This window comes from Bos mutus, chromosome X, assembly GCF_027580195.1.
Source record: "Bos mutus isolate GX-2022 chromosome X, NWIPB_WYAK_1.1, whole genome shotgun sequence".
Taxonomy (NCBI): Eukaryota; Metazoa; Chordata; class Mammalia; order Artiodactyla; family Bovidae; genus Bos; species Bos mutus.
The window spans coordinates 69,952,330-69,968,400 of NC_091646.1; the positions used below are offsets into that span (position 1 = coordinate 69,952,330).

General features: G+C 40.8%; 1 protein-coding gene across 1 annotated transcript in view; it reads right to left on the reverse strand.

The window, feature by feature from the left end:
- FMN2 (formin 2) overlaps nucleotides 1–16,071 on the reverse strand; it is a 159,134-nt gene that overhangs the window by 92,494 nt on the left and 50,569 nt on the right. The window contains exon 3 of the mRNA XM_070366590.1: nucleotides 10,759–10,814. Within this exon, the coding sequence (XP_070222691.1) occupies nucleotides 10,759–10,814 (56 nt within the window). The remainder of the gene's footprint in view (nucleotides 1–10,758; nucleotides 10,815–16,071) is intronic.

Here is a 16,071-nt window from a genome sequence, read left to right on the forward strand (position 1 = left end):
CAAGCTCTAAATATGAAAACATTCTACAGCTTTGGAGAAAGCCAATGAGATTCCAAATTTACAATAAGGCAACACAAGCTGTGCATAATCCTACAGGAAAAGAAACCCAGATTTTTAAATAGATAAGATTATGCACAGAAATAAAGAGCAATCAATTTCAAATTTGAAACAGAATTTCAAGAAAGAAGGAAATATCAGAACATATGGTAACTGGTAAATAACTTACCCCTAGCTCCTTAAAGTAGAACATATAATGGAAAAGGAGAGTCACACAGAGAGCTAAAGAAGCAGCTCCAGAATCCTCACAATGAAAAAGAAAATGAATTACTGAACATGCAATATTTCTGAACGGAAATGGAAATGACCAATCTCTTCCAAGCCCTTCACTGCACAGATGAGAAATGCAAGGGGACTGGGCAAGGGATCAGGTAGATCTCATCATTAGCTATGTTACTTTCAACAGAATTTATAATTGACTGAAGATTGATTGATAATTGATTCCAACAGTAATTGATTGTCTGCAGCAGTAATTAAGCAAAGGAAAAAAGGAAAGATATAAGCATCTGAACGCAGAGTTCCAAAGATTAGCAATGAGAGATAAGAAAGCCTTCCTCAGCAATCAGTGCAAAGAAATAAAGGAAAACAACAGAATGGGAAAGACTAGAGATCTCTTCAAGAAAATTAGAGATAACCAAGGGAACATTTCATGCAAAGACAGGCTCAATAAAGGACAGAAATGGTACGGATCTAACAGAAGCAGAAGACATTAAGAAGAGGTGTCAAGGATACACAGAAGAACTGTACAAAAAAGATCTTCATGACCAAGATAATCATGATGGTATGATCACTCACCTAGAGCCAGACATCCTGGAATGTGAAGGCAAGTGGGCCTTAGAAAGCATCACTACAAACAAAGCTAGCGGAGGTGATGGAATTCCGGTTGAGCTATTTCAAATCCTGGAAGATGATGCTGTGAAAGTGCTGCACTCAATATGCCAGCAAATTTGGAAAACTCAGCAGTGGCCACAGGACTGGAAAAGGTCAGTTTTCATTACAATCCCAAAGAAACGCAATGCCAAAGAATGCTCAAACTACCGCACAATTGCACTCATCTCACATGCTAGTAAAGTAATGCTCAAAATTCTCCAAGCCAGGCTTCAGCAGTACATGAACTATGAAATTCCAGATGTTCAAGCTGGTTTTAGAAAAGGCAGAGGAACCAGAGATCAAATTGCCAACATCCGCTGGATCACGGAAAAAGGAAGAGAGTTGCAGAAAAACATCTATTTCTGCTTTATTGACTATGCCAAAGCCTTTGACTGTGTGGATCAAAATAAACTGTGGAAAATTCTGAAAGAGATGGGCATACCAGACCACCTGACCTGCCTCTTGAGAACCTATATGCAAGTCAAGAAGCAACAGTTAGAACTGGACATGGGACAACAGGCTGGTTCCAAACAGGAAAAGGAATATGTCAAGGCTGTATACTGTCACCCTGTTTATTTAACTTATATGCAGAGTACATTGTGAGAAACGCTGGGCTGGATGAAGCACAAGCTGGAATCAAGATTGCTGGGAGAAATATCAATAACCTCAGACATTCAGATGATACCACCCTTATGGCAGAAAGTGAAGAGGAACTAAAAAGCCTCTTGATGAAAGTGAAAGAGGAGAGTGAAAAAGTTGGCTCAAAGCTCAACATTCAGAAAACGAAGATCATGGCATCTGATCCCATCACTTCATGGGAAATAGATGGGGAAACAGTGGAAACAATCTCAGACTTTATTTTGGGGGGGTCCAAAATCACTGCAGATGGTGACTGCAGCCATGAAATTAAAAGACACTTACTCCTTGGAAGGTAAGTTATGATCAACCTAGATAGCATATTGAAGAGCAGAGATATTACTTTGACAACAAAGGTCTGTCTAGTCAAGGCTATGGTTTTTCCAGTGGTCATGTATGGATGTGAGAGTTGGACTGTGAAGAAAGCTGAGCACCGAAGAATTGATGCTTTTGAACTGTGGTGTTAGAGAAGACTCTTGAGAGTCCCTTGGACTGCAAGGAGATCCAACCAGTCCATTCTAAAGGAGATTAGTCCTGGGTGTTATTTGGAAGGACTTATGTTGAAGCTGAAACTCTAATACTTTGGCCACCTCATGCGAAGAGTTGACTCATTGGAAAAGACTGATGCTGGGAGGGATTGGGGGCAGGAGGAGAAGGGGACGACAGAGGATGTGATGGCTGGATAGCATCACCGACTCGATGGACATGAGTTTGAGTGAACTCTGGGAGTTGGTGATGGACAGGGAGGCCTGGCGTGCTGCGATTCATGGGGTCGCAAAGAGTCGGACACGGCTGAGTGACTTAACTGAACTGAACTGAGCAGTAATTGATAATCCGACTGGAGGGAAGGTTACAGTACCTGTCACTAGTGAATAACAAGAGTGGAAGTATTAAACAGCATGTTTGGGAAACGGGTCAGGAAAAAATGGAAACAAACAGTCTCTTTGGTTCCCTCACATTTTCTGAATGTTCTCTTCATTAGTTGAGTTGTGGCAAGGTCCTGAAATAAATCTAAAGCAAAATATTCCTGAGCTGTCCCAATTAGTGCAAGGAAGAAAAACAATCTCATCATAGTTTCCCTTCATTGATGATACCTTGAGAAAATGCTCACCTCCTAGCCACCCTTCTGGATGGACACCTAAGCAGCTTCTAAGGTAATTAAGCTTGCAAAGAACAAAGCTCACAACACATCTGGTGGAATGGCTTGGGGGTTTTTGCTCAGCTCAGTTCTCTGTCGCTTAGTCGTGTACAACTCTATGAAATGCCATGGGCTGTAGCCCGCCAGGCTCCCCGCCCACGAAATTTTCCATTCAATAATACAAGAGTGGGTTGTGATTTTTCCTACTCTAAAGGGTCTTCCCAGATCAGGGATTGAACCCATGTCTTCTGCATCTCCTGCACTAGCAGGCAGATTCTTTACCACTGTGCCAACTGCTGAGCTAACAGCTAACATCGTGAGAGCCTCCTATGTGCCAGGGGCTCTTCTAGGCTACATTTGTGCATTTAAATCTCACAAATTTTATGAGACTCATCATTCCCACTTTGTAGAAGAGGAAATTAAGGCACAGAGAACAGAATACATTGCAGAGATTTCCCAGGTAAAAGTGGGGTAACTGGGATTTATGCATAGGAAAACTGGTTCAAAGCTCAATCCTCATCACTTGGGGTGAATAGAAACAGAATTTCTACCACTCCCCAACAACCACCTATACTCTTGACAGTGTGGACCCCTACATACCTATTTGTTCATAAAATGTGTTCTGATCTGCCTCAAAATGTCCGGTACTATGTTAGACACTAGAGGGACAAGTAGAATGGAGGAGCTCTAGCTTTAAGGAGGACAGTTGTCTATGAGATGCACATAATACAACAATTATGGGAGAGCAAGTAAATACAGAGTCCCAGAGCAGAGCTATCAAAGGAGTCAGGAGGGAGGCCTCTCAGGGAATGTATCTAAGAGGGAGTGAAGTCTAATGAGTTTAGATTAAGAAATAGGTATTCAGTGAATTAAAAAGGGGCAGTAGGCCTAAGAAGGAAAGATATCAAAGACAGACATGAAGGATGCTAAAGTTTTCAGAAAACACTTTCAGCGTGTCTTTTTAAGGTCAGAACAAACTGAACATCTAGGAAACAGTGGGTGATGGGGCTCAAAGCAGAAGATGGCAAGGGAAAGCCCTGCGTGTCACTCAGGTCTGAGTCTTGTCTCTGATACCATGAGCAGAGAGCAGACATGAGTACGTTCAGATTTCAGAAGCACAGCTCTGTAGGTTAACTTTTTTTTTTTTCCTAATTCTGTAATACAACATACACTAAATACCTTAGCAGAATCACTTGACATCTTGCAAATCACTTCATATCTACAGAAGAGCCCAGGACCTTACAATTCTTTGTATTTCCTTCAATAAAGACCACAAATACCTTGCACATAGTATGTCAGCAGACAACCAATAGTGCAGTAAAGGAAAAACACCCTTTGTAAGCTGTTAACTTTTATCGCCTTCTATCCCTTTAGAGCAGCTGCTTGATCTGTTTGCCCCTCTCATGAGTCATCAATGGTAAAGATTGGAGATCTCATCAAGAAAACTAGAGATACCAAGGGAATATTTCATGCAAAGATGGGCACATTAAAGGACAGAAACAGTATGAACCTAACAGAAGCATTAGATATTAAGAAGAAGTGGCAAGAATACACAGGAGAACTACCCAAAAAAGATCTTAATGACCCAGATAACCACGATGGTATCATCTCTCACCTAGAGCCAGGCATCCTGGAATGTGAAGTCAAGTCGGCCTTAGAAAGCATTACTATGAACAAAGCTAGTGGACGTGATGGAATTCCAGTTGAGCTATTTCAATTGTAAAATATGATACTGTGAAAGTGCTGCACTCAATAGGCCAGCAAATTTGGAAAACTCAGCAGTGGCCACAGGACTGGAAAAGGTCAGTTTTCATTCCAATCCCAAAAGAAGGCAATGCCAAAGAATGTTCAAACTATCACACAATTGCCATCTCACACGCTAGCAAAGTAATACTCAAAACTCTCCAAGCCAGGCTTCAATAGTACATGAACTGAGAACTTCCAGATGTTCAAGCTGGATTTAGAAAAGGCAGAGGAACTAGAGGTCAAACTGCCAACATTCATTGGATCATAGAAAAAACATGAGAGTTCCAGAAAATCTACTTCTACTTTATTGACTATGCCAAAGCCTTTGACTGTGTGGATCACAACAAACTGAAAAATTCTTCATGAGATGGGAATACCAGACCACCTTATCTGCCTCCTGAGAAATCTGTATGCAGGTCAAGAAGCAACAATTAGAACTGGACATGGAACAATGGACTGGTTTCAAATTGGGAAAGGAGATCGTCAAGGATGTATACTGTCACCCTGCTTATTTAACTTATATGCAGAGTACATCATGTGAAATGCCAGGCTGAATGAAGCACAAGCTGGAATCAAGATTGCTGGGAAAAATATCAGTAACCTCAGATATGCAGATGACACCACCCTTATGAAGGAGAAGAGGAACTAAAGAGTCTCTTGATGAAAGTGAAAGAGAAGCGTGAAAAAGCTGGCTTAAAACTCAACATTTAAAAGACTAAGACCATGGCATCTGGTCCCATCATATCATGGCAAATAGATGGGGAAACAATGCAAACAGTGACAGACTTTATTTTCTTGGGCTCCAAAATCACTGCAGATGGTGACTGCAGCCAAGAAATTAAAAGATGCTTGCTCCTTGGAAGAAAAGCTATGACCAACCTAGACAGCATATTAAAAAGCAGAGACATTACTTGGCCAACAAAGGTCCATTTAGTCAGAGCTATGTTTTTTCCAGTAGTCATGTATGGATGTGAGCATTGGACCATAAGGAAAGCTAAGCACTGAAGAATTGATGCTTTTGAACTGTGGTGTTGGAGAAGACTCTTGAGAGTCCCTTGGACTGCAAGGAGATCCAACCAGTCCATCCTAAAGGAGATCAGTCCTGAATATTCATTGGAAGGACTGATGCTGAAGCTGAAGCTGAAGCTCCAATACTTTGGCTACCTGATGCAAAGAGCCAACTCATTGGAAAAGACCCTGATCCTGAGAAAGATTGAGGGCAGGAAGAAAGGGGAACCACAGAGGATGAGATAGCTGGATGGCATCATTGACTCAATGGACATAAGTTTTGATCAAACTACAGGAGGTAGTGAAGGACAGGGAAGCCTGGTGTGCTGCAGTCCATGGGGTCATAAACAATCAGACATGACTTAGCAACTGAACAAGAACGGCAAAAGCTCAGTAGGTTAAGAACACAACTTCATTTCACCTCCAAGTCCTGTTGCCCCAGGAAGATAGTGCTAAGTTGTGTCCGACTCTTGTGATCTCATGAACTGTAGCCCACCAGGCTCCTTTGTCCATGGGACTCTCCAGGCAAGAATACTGGAGTGGGTTTCCATTTCTTCTCCAGGGAAACTTCCAACTCAGGAATTGAACCCAGGCCTCCCGCATTGTAGGCAGATGCTTTACTGACTGAGCTACACGGAAAGCCACCAAGCGAAGAGTAAAAACAGTTTGTGACCTCTATGGTTTTTTACACATTCACACCTCAAATTGTAACTGTTTTCCAGATGCCTGCTGGTTTTCACTCTTAAAACTGTCAGAACAGGTTCTCCTTTTTTTTAATTTCTAAAACTAAAATATCTAATTTGTTGCCTCTGAGCTAGGGGGAGTTTCCATGAAATGAAAATGTACTTTCCAGAAGAATTCTGTCTTCCCCTTAACACATAATGGGGAACACCTTGTCAAAATAGCACCCATTTCCCATGCTTCCACAGGGGCACGACTGTGTCTCCCCCTTCCCAACTACCCCGACCCACCCCACCACACCCTGCAGAGTCACCGCACCAATGTGTTGATAATCCACCTAAGAACATTCAGAGTCTGAGGTAAACTTCAAGGAAGACTAACTAACCTATGTTTCCAGACCACAACCACCTCTTTCTATCTCCCCTTTAACCCCTCTTTTTCTTACTCTGGTCTCTACTGTGGTTGTTTACTTGTCTTGTAAATTGTTGTTTTGTAGGTCTGTAATTAACATGTGACTTCACGTCACTTATTGCCTTAGAGTTTAGATGGAATACACTTTTTCCCCAACTCTTTAATATGTCTAAGTCACTCTTATGCAATTCAAGTTGCTTGTTTTCATGTCTCCATTACTATTCCTTCAAAATTACATCCCCTACCCCTTTCTTTGATCTAACCAATTCTTTTATTACTCTCTGAACTTGTCTATGTCATGACACAGGTGAGTAACCCCTCAAATACCATCAACCAGGCTACATTACTTCATCACACGTGTTCCCTTGATGTGCCTCTAAATAAAGACGTATCTGAAACTAACAATACACTGTATGAGCAGTCATTGTATAAGGAGCACTATAAAGGATATTCTGAAAGGAGAACCAATAGAAAAAGAATACTCAGTTCCTCAAGTAAGTTTGCAATCCAATTGGGCACTGAGAGGACTGATCAGAGCAGGATCCTGGGGGAAAGTTTTAAGCCAATTTCAAAGGAGATTAAAACTGGACTGAGTTCAAATCGTACACATTTTCCTGACCTTTGAGAATTTATTTGCATATAATGTAAAGGGTAAGAGAGTACTAATTTTGTTTAATTTTTTCATTATCTAACACTCAGTAACAGATGTGACGTTCTCAATAAATACCGTAATGTATAGGAAGACCCAATGTTAAATTTCCTGATGTTAATCAATTCCTATCCAAAGCCAGAATTTTCAAAGGTCAAATTTTATTCTATTTACCTTTCAGCTAGTCCATTTACATCAGAAAGATACTGAGAGTGTTAGGACAATGCTTTGAAGCACATATTTTATGTGTAACTTCAAAAGCAAAAAATAAGTTAAAAACTAGGCAGTAACCAATTTAACTACCATAAATTAATCTTTAACATAGGAGTAAACATTTTTAGAGACTATAGTTGACATTTGGCTATTCATATACTGTAGCATGTAAACGAATTTACAGTTTAAATAGTATTTCAAATGCCAAAGAATAAAAAAAAATACAGAATACAGACAGTCCTGTTTCTGTCTTATGACATAACTCTTTAGCTAGGGTAGCTTTCAAATCATATTGGTGGTTTAGTCACTAAATCATATTAGACTTGCGACCCCATGGACTGTAGCCCACCAGGCTCCTCTCTCCATGGGATTCTCCAGGTAAGAATACTGGAGTGGGTAGCCATTTCATCCTCCAGGGGATCTTCCCAACCCAGGAATCGAACCCAGGTCTCATGCATTGCAGGTAGATTCTTTACCGACGGAGCTACAAGGGAAGCCCCTCAAATCATATTATTTTTATTAAAATAATCAGTAAGTGGGGTCTAAAGAAAGTAGCTTTGTTTTAAAACTTCCTAACCCATGGGCCTGGGGTGACAGCACCGGAAGGTAGCAGCGGGTCTCTCCCCATGTGCACAGAGAACTCCTGAGCCTTCCACCCCTCCCAGCTAAGAAGAGGCATTAGGAATCTTGGGCCTTGTCTAGGGATATGGAGTTCTCAGAATTATTAAGTACAGGGAAAGAGCAAAAGTCAAAACCAATTAAGTGTACTCCAGAGCACTTGAATGGAGAGAACAGGTGCCTGAAGAAAACAGAGTGAACACACCAGCCACATCACCTCCACGGAGGGACCAACCCTCTGCACTCATCACACCCATCAGTCACAGAGCAAACTGGCCAGAAGCCTCTCACTTCCTCTGCAAGGGCAGCTGACAGACAGACAGACTGCTGTCTAGTAACTAGAAGCAAGGTGCGTTACACGAAAGACAGAGCTGCACATTTTTCAAGAGTAGTGAAGCACTAAAGTTTGAGAAATGGACACAATTTAGCAGAAAGTTAAACATGTATCTTTGATCCACTCAGCTTCAATCTAAGCTTCTAAAACAAATCTTGACATCAGACTCTTATGTATGGTATAAATAGGATAAGTTAAATTTCTCATATAATCATTAGATGATTCTGCCATGAGATGGTATTAAATAGCCATAGGAAAATTACATGCATGAAAGTCTAGATTTTATCATAGTGGAGAGAACATGAGGTACAAAGTCAGACCTCTTGTTCAAATCATGACTCTTACCCTTTATCAATTTTTGACCGAAAGCAAGTTAATTTCTACAAATGTCACTTTCCTATCGGTTAAATATGAATTAATAAAAATGACTTTAAAGGGTTATTATAAGAATTGCCTAAGATAATACAGTAAAATAACAGGTGCACAGTACACAGGTTTCTAGTTTCCCAAATCCCTCTTAGGGCTGTTATTTCAGGTTTTATGAAACAGACACATATCATCACAGAAAAGAACCTGTCCTCAAGTAAACTAATGACAAAGAGCCAGGGACTCCAAGAGTAAATGATGTCACTACTGAGTGATTGACTTCAACTGCCTCCCAATTAATTTACTGCATTTTTCAGTTTCTAGATACTTCACTGGCAACAAGGAAATGAGAAGGCATGAAATTTAAATTAGTCTGTTTTGCTTATGAGTTTCCAGACTATAACATCAGGTGTTTTAAAATTACCCAGTTCATCAGGTTTTCCACATACTATTTATTGGCTCAAAGCTCAAGAAAAATGGAAAATCACTATAATTTTATACACACACATGAATATCTACCTTATATTATTCTATATGAAATCTTAATACACAGAGCAACGTTGTATGTGTTGATAGTGTAGAATACTTTTTGTTCAGGTTTTCTTTGGGATTATCAATGTAACAGAGAATTCAATAATATGCACCCTGAAGATAAGAACTAGAAAAATCTAACATATTATCTCAAATTAGATAATTTACAACATAGTCATGACAAAAAACTGCTGCAAGAATAATGAGATATTTTGAGGGCATAAATTTTTCTGATTATTTCTTTTTACTCCTCTTCATTATATTCACTCTTGACTAATCACTAAACTTAGACAGCATCACTGACTCAATGGACATGAATTTGAGCAAACTCCAGGAGACAGAGGACAGGGAAGCCTGGCGTGCTGCAGTCCATGGGGTCACAAAGAGTTGGACGTGACTTAGTGACTGAACAACTACAAGGTAATGTATTTCCAGCTGAGTCCACCAGACCTCTCCAAGTACCCCAGCCTGACAGAGGTCTCTGTTCTTAAAAAAAAAAAGAAGCTGGGGAAACCTATTTTATGACATTATTCTTAAGAGTATCTTTACTCTTATCAAAGTGACCTGTCTAGCTATATTTCTGAAAAGCACCAGAGGATTTATAAAATGAAATTCTCAACCAATTTTTATCTCTATTTCTCCTCCAGGAGGAGCAAACTTCCATGTACGCTGCAGGGCTGCTTTTTTTGAAAAGGGGAGTCAATTTATACTTGGAAAAGTTTTCAAAAATCATCAGATTCTTTGATTTTTACAGAGAAGAACACCATATCCCAGATAGTATGCCATCACTAACCAGAAATTGACCTGGGCCTGGAACCTGGGCAAGAGCCATCTAATTTTCTATCTAGACCCCCCCTCCAGAGAACATGCTTCATGCTCGTAATTTATAATACTAAGTTATTTTCAAATTATAGTTGGAAAATATATAAACAAATTTTAAAAATGATTTTATATCCAAAAGAACAACTGCTAACCCCAATTACTATTCCATATAAATGTTTCTTATTTTTTCAGGAGGTGCATTTTGGTGCAAGAAAAAGAAGACATTAGATTTGACTTCTTTAGTAACAGAAGAAGAAAGTTTCTATGGAAATTAAACAGATACTAACTAAAGTTTCATTCACCAAATCAACTTAAGAATATAATTTGATTTTTAAAAAGCTCTGGACATTAAAAAAAATCATATCCATATGATTATTAGTTCAACCAGACACATTTCCACACGACACCTGAATGGCCACTGTTTCCTAGTGGAGCCAGCAGTTGTGGCCCAGCTCTCTGGCTGGATGTGGAATGATATGGGCTCTGAGGAGCTTGTGCCCAGAGCCACTTCAAGGCTGATTTCTTTGGCCAAGTCTGAATGGAACAAAACACCCACCCACCTGCCTGGAGTCTCCTGCAGGCTGAGAAACACAGGTGGCCTAGCTGGCTGGGCAAATGGAAGATAAGGCAGACAAACACGAGAGAAAAGGATTCCACAGCCTAATTAAGTCTTCTTACCTGCTGAGCAGCATCTGAACATTTTTTCGGAGTTTCTAAAACAGCAGATTGAGAGTCTGGGTTGAAAAGGAAGAAGATCTAATAAGATAGATTTTCATTTCTTTGATCAGAAAATGAAACTCTTAATATCTGTACCACAATAAGCACCCAAACACCCAGGCCTGGAAGGATACGGGGTTATGAGGACATGAGGCACCAGTACATATAACACACTTTTGACAGTTGTCATTAGGTATTTTTAAAATTAGATTAGCACTATGCCCTTCTTTACACATCAGTCATGATTACTTATCTCAATGATTGTTTCATCTTGAGACAGAATCTATGGGACTGCACTGCTTCTTCTCTTTAAGTCTGTACAGTGATGAAGGATGCCTGTTGATGTCCTGGGTACAAAATCAATGACAGCTGATTATAAACTAAAAATAATAATAATAATAAAAATAGGCACTGACCTGGTCATCTGAGACAGAAACTATGGGACTGCAGCTTCTTCATGCTGTAAAACCTAAGGGATAGCTAAGGCTATGTTTCCTTCTGTTTTTTAAGCTAAGGGATGCTTTCTGTGAAGCTTACATGGGAGTTACAAAAATAAAGACATAAAGAGCCTCCAGGAACTACCAGTGATCGTGGATTGGAGTCTGAGAAGGACTTCTCCTGTCCATCCTTGCATCGCAGTGAGGAACTGAGGCCCAGACACAGCTGGTAGGGAGACAAAGATGAGTCTGTCTCCCCACTGTCCCATTGCTCCCCATCCCAGACTGGCACACAGACCAGATGCCTGACAACACATAGAAATCACTCTGGGGGATACCTCAGACTTTTCTAATTTAGCAGCATTTTAGTTCACATATGTGACAATGCACAGAAAAAGTAAAAGGCATTCATGGTTTAAATCATACAACGTATTGTTAAACTTCATTGAAAGTTCATTTCACCTGGATTAAAGCATGGTCTCCACCTGGGCCCCACGAGCCTCCTTTGGCCTTCTCCTCTCCCGCCACCCCACCCTCTGTGCCATCCCCACCTGCTAAGCACAGTCTGGCCGCACTAGCCTTCCTGCTGCCCTGTGCACACAGTCCTGCTCCCTCCAGGGGATCTGGGTGTGTGAGGATCTCTGAACACACACACCCTCCTTCTCCCTGCTCCATGGAGCACCCCATTCCCTGTTGCTCTCTCCACCAAGTCAATCCTCAAACAAAATGCTATAGAATTCACTTGTTTGCCAACTTATTTCTCTATCTTACCTGACTAAATCAAACTCTATGAAGACAGACACTTTGTAGATTCTTTTCCTTACTGACTCCCCAGCACCTAGAACAGTGCCTGACACACAGTAGATGTGTGAAATATTTGTTGAGTGTTGTGTGAGGGGATGAAAGGTGAGACCAAAGGATGGTGAAACCACAGAAACAAAGCAGGAGCCCCAGGAGAGTGGGTGCTGAGCAGGGCACAGGTCACCATGCCATTGCTAGGGCTGCACCTAAGTTCAGGGTACATCTTTCAGAACAAAATCACTGAGAACAGCATGGCATAATCACTCACCAACAGGTATCACTGTGGCAACAATACTAACAAACAGCTTTAATACACAAGTGTTTTCCCAAATACTATATTTCACTAAGTTAATCAAAAGATTTTTCTCTTATACTGACAGATCTCTATTTTGAACTCAACACAAGAGCTGGCCATTTTTGAAGAAAGATCTTTAACATCAAAGTGAGGACAGTTAATATTAAAGCAAATCTAGGCTCTAGAACACTTCTGTTTTCTGCTGGTTTTAATCATCTTCAAATCCTCCAAAACAACAGACTTGAGACAAGACCCTGGGGCTTTGTAGAAACGAGGACATTTTCTCTTTGTTTTCTGTCTATGCAGGCGATGCAGGCAGAGCCCACAGGGTCTCTAGGGGGGTCACAAATAGCCTTTCCCTTAGAGACACATACAGTGTTTCCTGTTTTTTGTTGTTGTTGTTGTTGTTTAATAGTCCTAGGTCATGCAACCTGCTCCAAAAAGCAAACATCTGGATTCTGATGGTAAAAAGAATGTCACCACCTCACCAAAACAAAGAACTAGAGAGTGTTATCAATATTCCACTGTTCTGAACACCTACATGTAAACTTTGATCTGAACTGAGTTCATCCTCTCACCCTCACCTCTTTCACTACTTCCTTGAATCAGTGTGTTATGATGCCTAGGAGAAATTTATACATCAAAATATTCTCTTCAAGATCATAAGCTGGAGCACAGGAGTTCTAGAGGGTCAAGATTTTAAGGTGAAAGAAATGTACAGAATAGCTACAAAGTAAGGGGAAAAATGAGAATAATCAAGAGAAGAAAGAAAAACAAACATTGAGGAGAAGGGAAACAAGAAGAATAAGAAGGAAAAAGAAGGAAGGGGAAGCAAAAGAGTAAAGGGAAGCATGAAAACTCACAAAGGGCTGCCCACCGAGGGACACACAGGCTGGGCTCTGCCCAGTGAAGGGCCTCTGAGTACTGGGCCAGTCAGGAGCCGGTGGGCAGGTAGGGGAGAAACCCACCGTGTTCCAGTGTCCTCAGAGTGTGGACCCCTCATGCAAACTACCAGGGCACTGGCCTCCCACCCCTCCTCCCAAAACTGGGGAGCTTTTCAGAACTGCCTTCTGTCAGCCCTGCATCCGCAGACAGTCCCTCTTCATCATCAGGACAGGTGTTTTCAGAGTGACCCAGGGAGAGCTCTCAAGAGCACATCTCAAACTGCCAACTCCTCCACCCACCCTTCCTAAGGGTTAAGAAGCTCAGTTTAGTTCAGTTCAGCAACTCAGTCAGGTCTGACTCTTTGCCACCCCAGGGACTGCAGCACACCGGGCTTCCCTGTCCATCACTAACTCTTGGAACTTACTCAAACTCACATCCTTCAAGTCGGTGAAGCCATCCAACTAGAAGTCCAAGAAACTAGACTGGTTTTAAAAAAACATTATTGTCTGAAGTAGAGTGGGAGAAAGAACATTCCTGACAAATATTTAAATGCTCCATTAAAAAAAAAAAAAACCTCACAAAAATTTCTGGGTGCTCCACAATTCCAAATATGCTTCAAAAATGATCTCTTTGTCATCACAAATAAGCCAGTGGAACAAATAAATAAAAATGCAAAAATACACCTGGATGAGGTTTACATCTGTAGAAAAATGGACAGGAAAATTATAGCTAATGATCAATTTGATTCAAAAATCAATTTAATAGGATATGCAACTCAATGGACATGAGCTTGGGTGGACTCCAGGAGTTGGTGATGGACAGGGAGGCTTGGTGTGCTGTGGTTCATGGGGTCACAAAGAGTCAGACACAACTGAGCAACTGAACTGAACTGAACATGGGCTGATTTAACAAAAACTGAACATGGAAAATCATCTCCAGGAGACATGGTTGATCTGCTTGAGAGCATTTTATTCCTGTGTCAGGTGGCAGGTTGAGAGATAACACCCCCTGGCTCCTTACAGAATCTCTGCTTTTCCTCAAGTGAACATGGAGTCAAGCATCAGGACAAACCTGGAAATCAGTTGAGAATGTACTTCACAGTATATTTCATCCCACAGAAGCTATTTTATTTAGAAGCCATAGAAACACTTCTTTTGGATACTAGAGGACAGAAGAGTTGTCCTTCTGAGACTATTTCTTTTCATCTCACAGCCATGGGGCATGATCCAGCTGTGTTCCCACTTCCCTTTCTACCTTAAACCTGAGGGATAAATGTCAACCACCTTTAAAAACTGCAAGTCCTTCTGAAATTCATTTCAGCATTTTGGTTCACCTCAGTGCTATACTCAATTCCTTTCAATTTGATCTATTTCCCTCTCTCATCTTTTTGTATACCTCACATATTCATAAGCTGCTCATATTTTTTTTGGAATCAAGGTGGATTACCATTCTTTCAGCCAGCGAGTAAACACAGGTCTTAGGATTCCTATACAAAAAGTTTGTCATGTTTCTACCAGCTATCCTTCTATATTTTCCTCCAGGATTTTCTGTGCCCAAATTGCTTTTGTAAAATCAGTCGTCTGTTCAATCTCTTGACCATTCACATTTTTAAAGAAAGATAATGGACTTGGACTTCCCTGGTGGTTCAGTGGTTAAGAATCTACTTGCTAATACTGGGGACAGGAGTTTGATCCCTGGTTCAGAAAGATCCCACATTCCAAGGGACAAGTAAGTCCACGAGTTGCAACGACTGAAGCTGGAGTGCCTAGAGCCCATGCTCCACAACTAGAGAAAGTCTGCACATAGCAACAAAGACCCAGCCCAGCCAGAAATAAATAAATAAAATTAAATTTTTCAGAAAGCATTTATTCAAACAAAGAAAAAAAGGGACTTTCTGCAGTCCAGTGGTTAAGACTCCATGTTCCCACTGCAGGGGGCCCAGGTTTGATCCCTGGTTGAGGAACTAAAAATCCCACATGTAGCAATGAAGATCCTATGTGCTGCAACTAAGACCAGGAACAGCCAAATAAACATATATACTTAATTTTTTTACAAAAAAGGAAGATAACGGCCTTGATTTTCCAAAGATGCACCAAGAATGATCAAGTCACTCTCACACCTTGACCCTGTTCTCCACGAATTCAAAACTAAAATTAAGTCTCTCTGCATAAATCTATCAAATAACATTTGGAGCTTGGTGATGAGCCCTTAAAATGGTCCTCAGGCTCTTTCAGCACACACAGAATTCCATCAAATATAATACTTGCATTCATGTGCTAAGTAGATATTTTATTAATATTTATATATTTTCAGCAAAAGATCTTCATTTATTCACTCAATATTTAAGTATATACTGTATCCAAAGGTCTTGAAATGTTGGGAGTCTACACAGAAGACAGATAGTAGATACAGATCAGATCTAAACCTAAGTAATTCACATGATAGAGATATGAATAAAATGCCAGGAGGCTCCAGAAAAACCACCGTGGTCGGGGTGGGTTGCATCAAATAAGTAAAGGGAAATGGAGAGAGAGAAGATAAGGAGAAAAGATAACTGGAAAGGATCTCTTCTTATTAACGTTTCTGCTACAAACTTCTGGAGCAAGCACATTAGTCTCTAACTTCCTTTCCAGCCTGTCCTTCTAGGAGATTTCACTCTATGGACTTCAGATGGTCAGCCTCAGCACCTCAGGCTTCTCTGTGAAGGAAACACAAAGACACTGTAGGAACCGAAGATCCCCAAGAACCCACAACCCCTGAGGCCTCACTGCAGCCTCTGCACCTAGATTCATGTAGAGGAAGGTCAGTTTCTTCACCAGTAGATGAAGGTGGAGAAAACCAGTTTCACAAAATGGA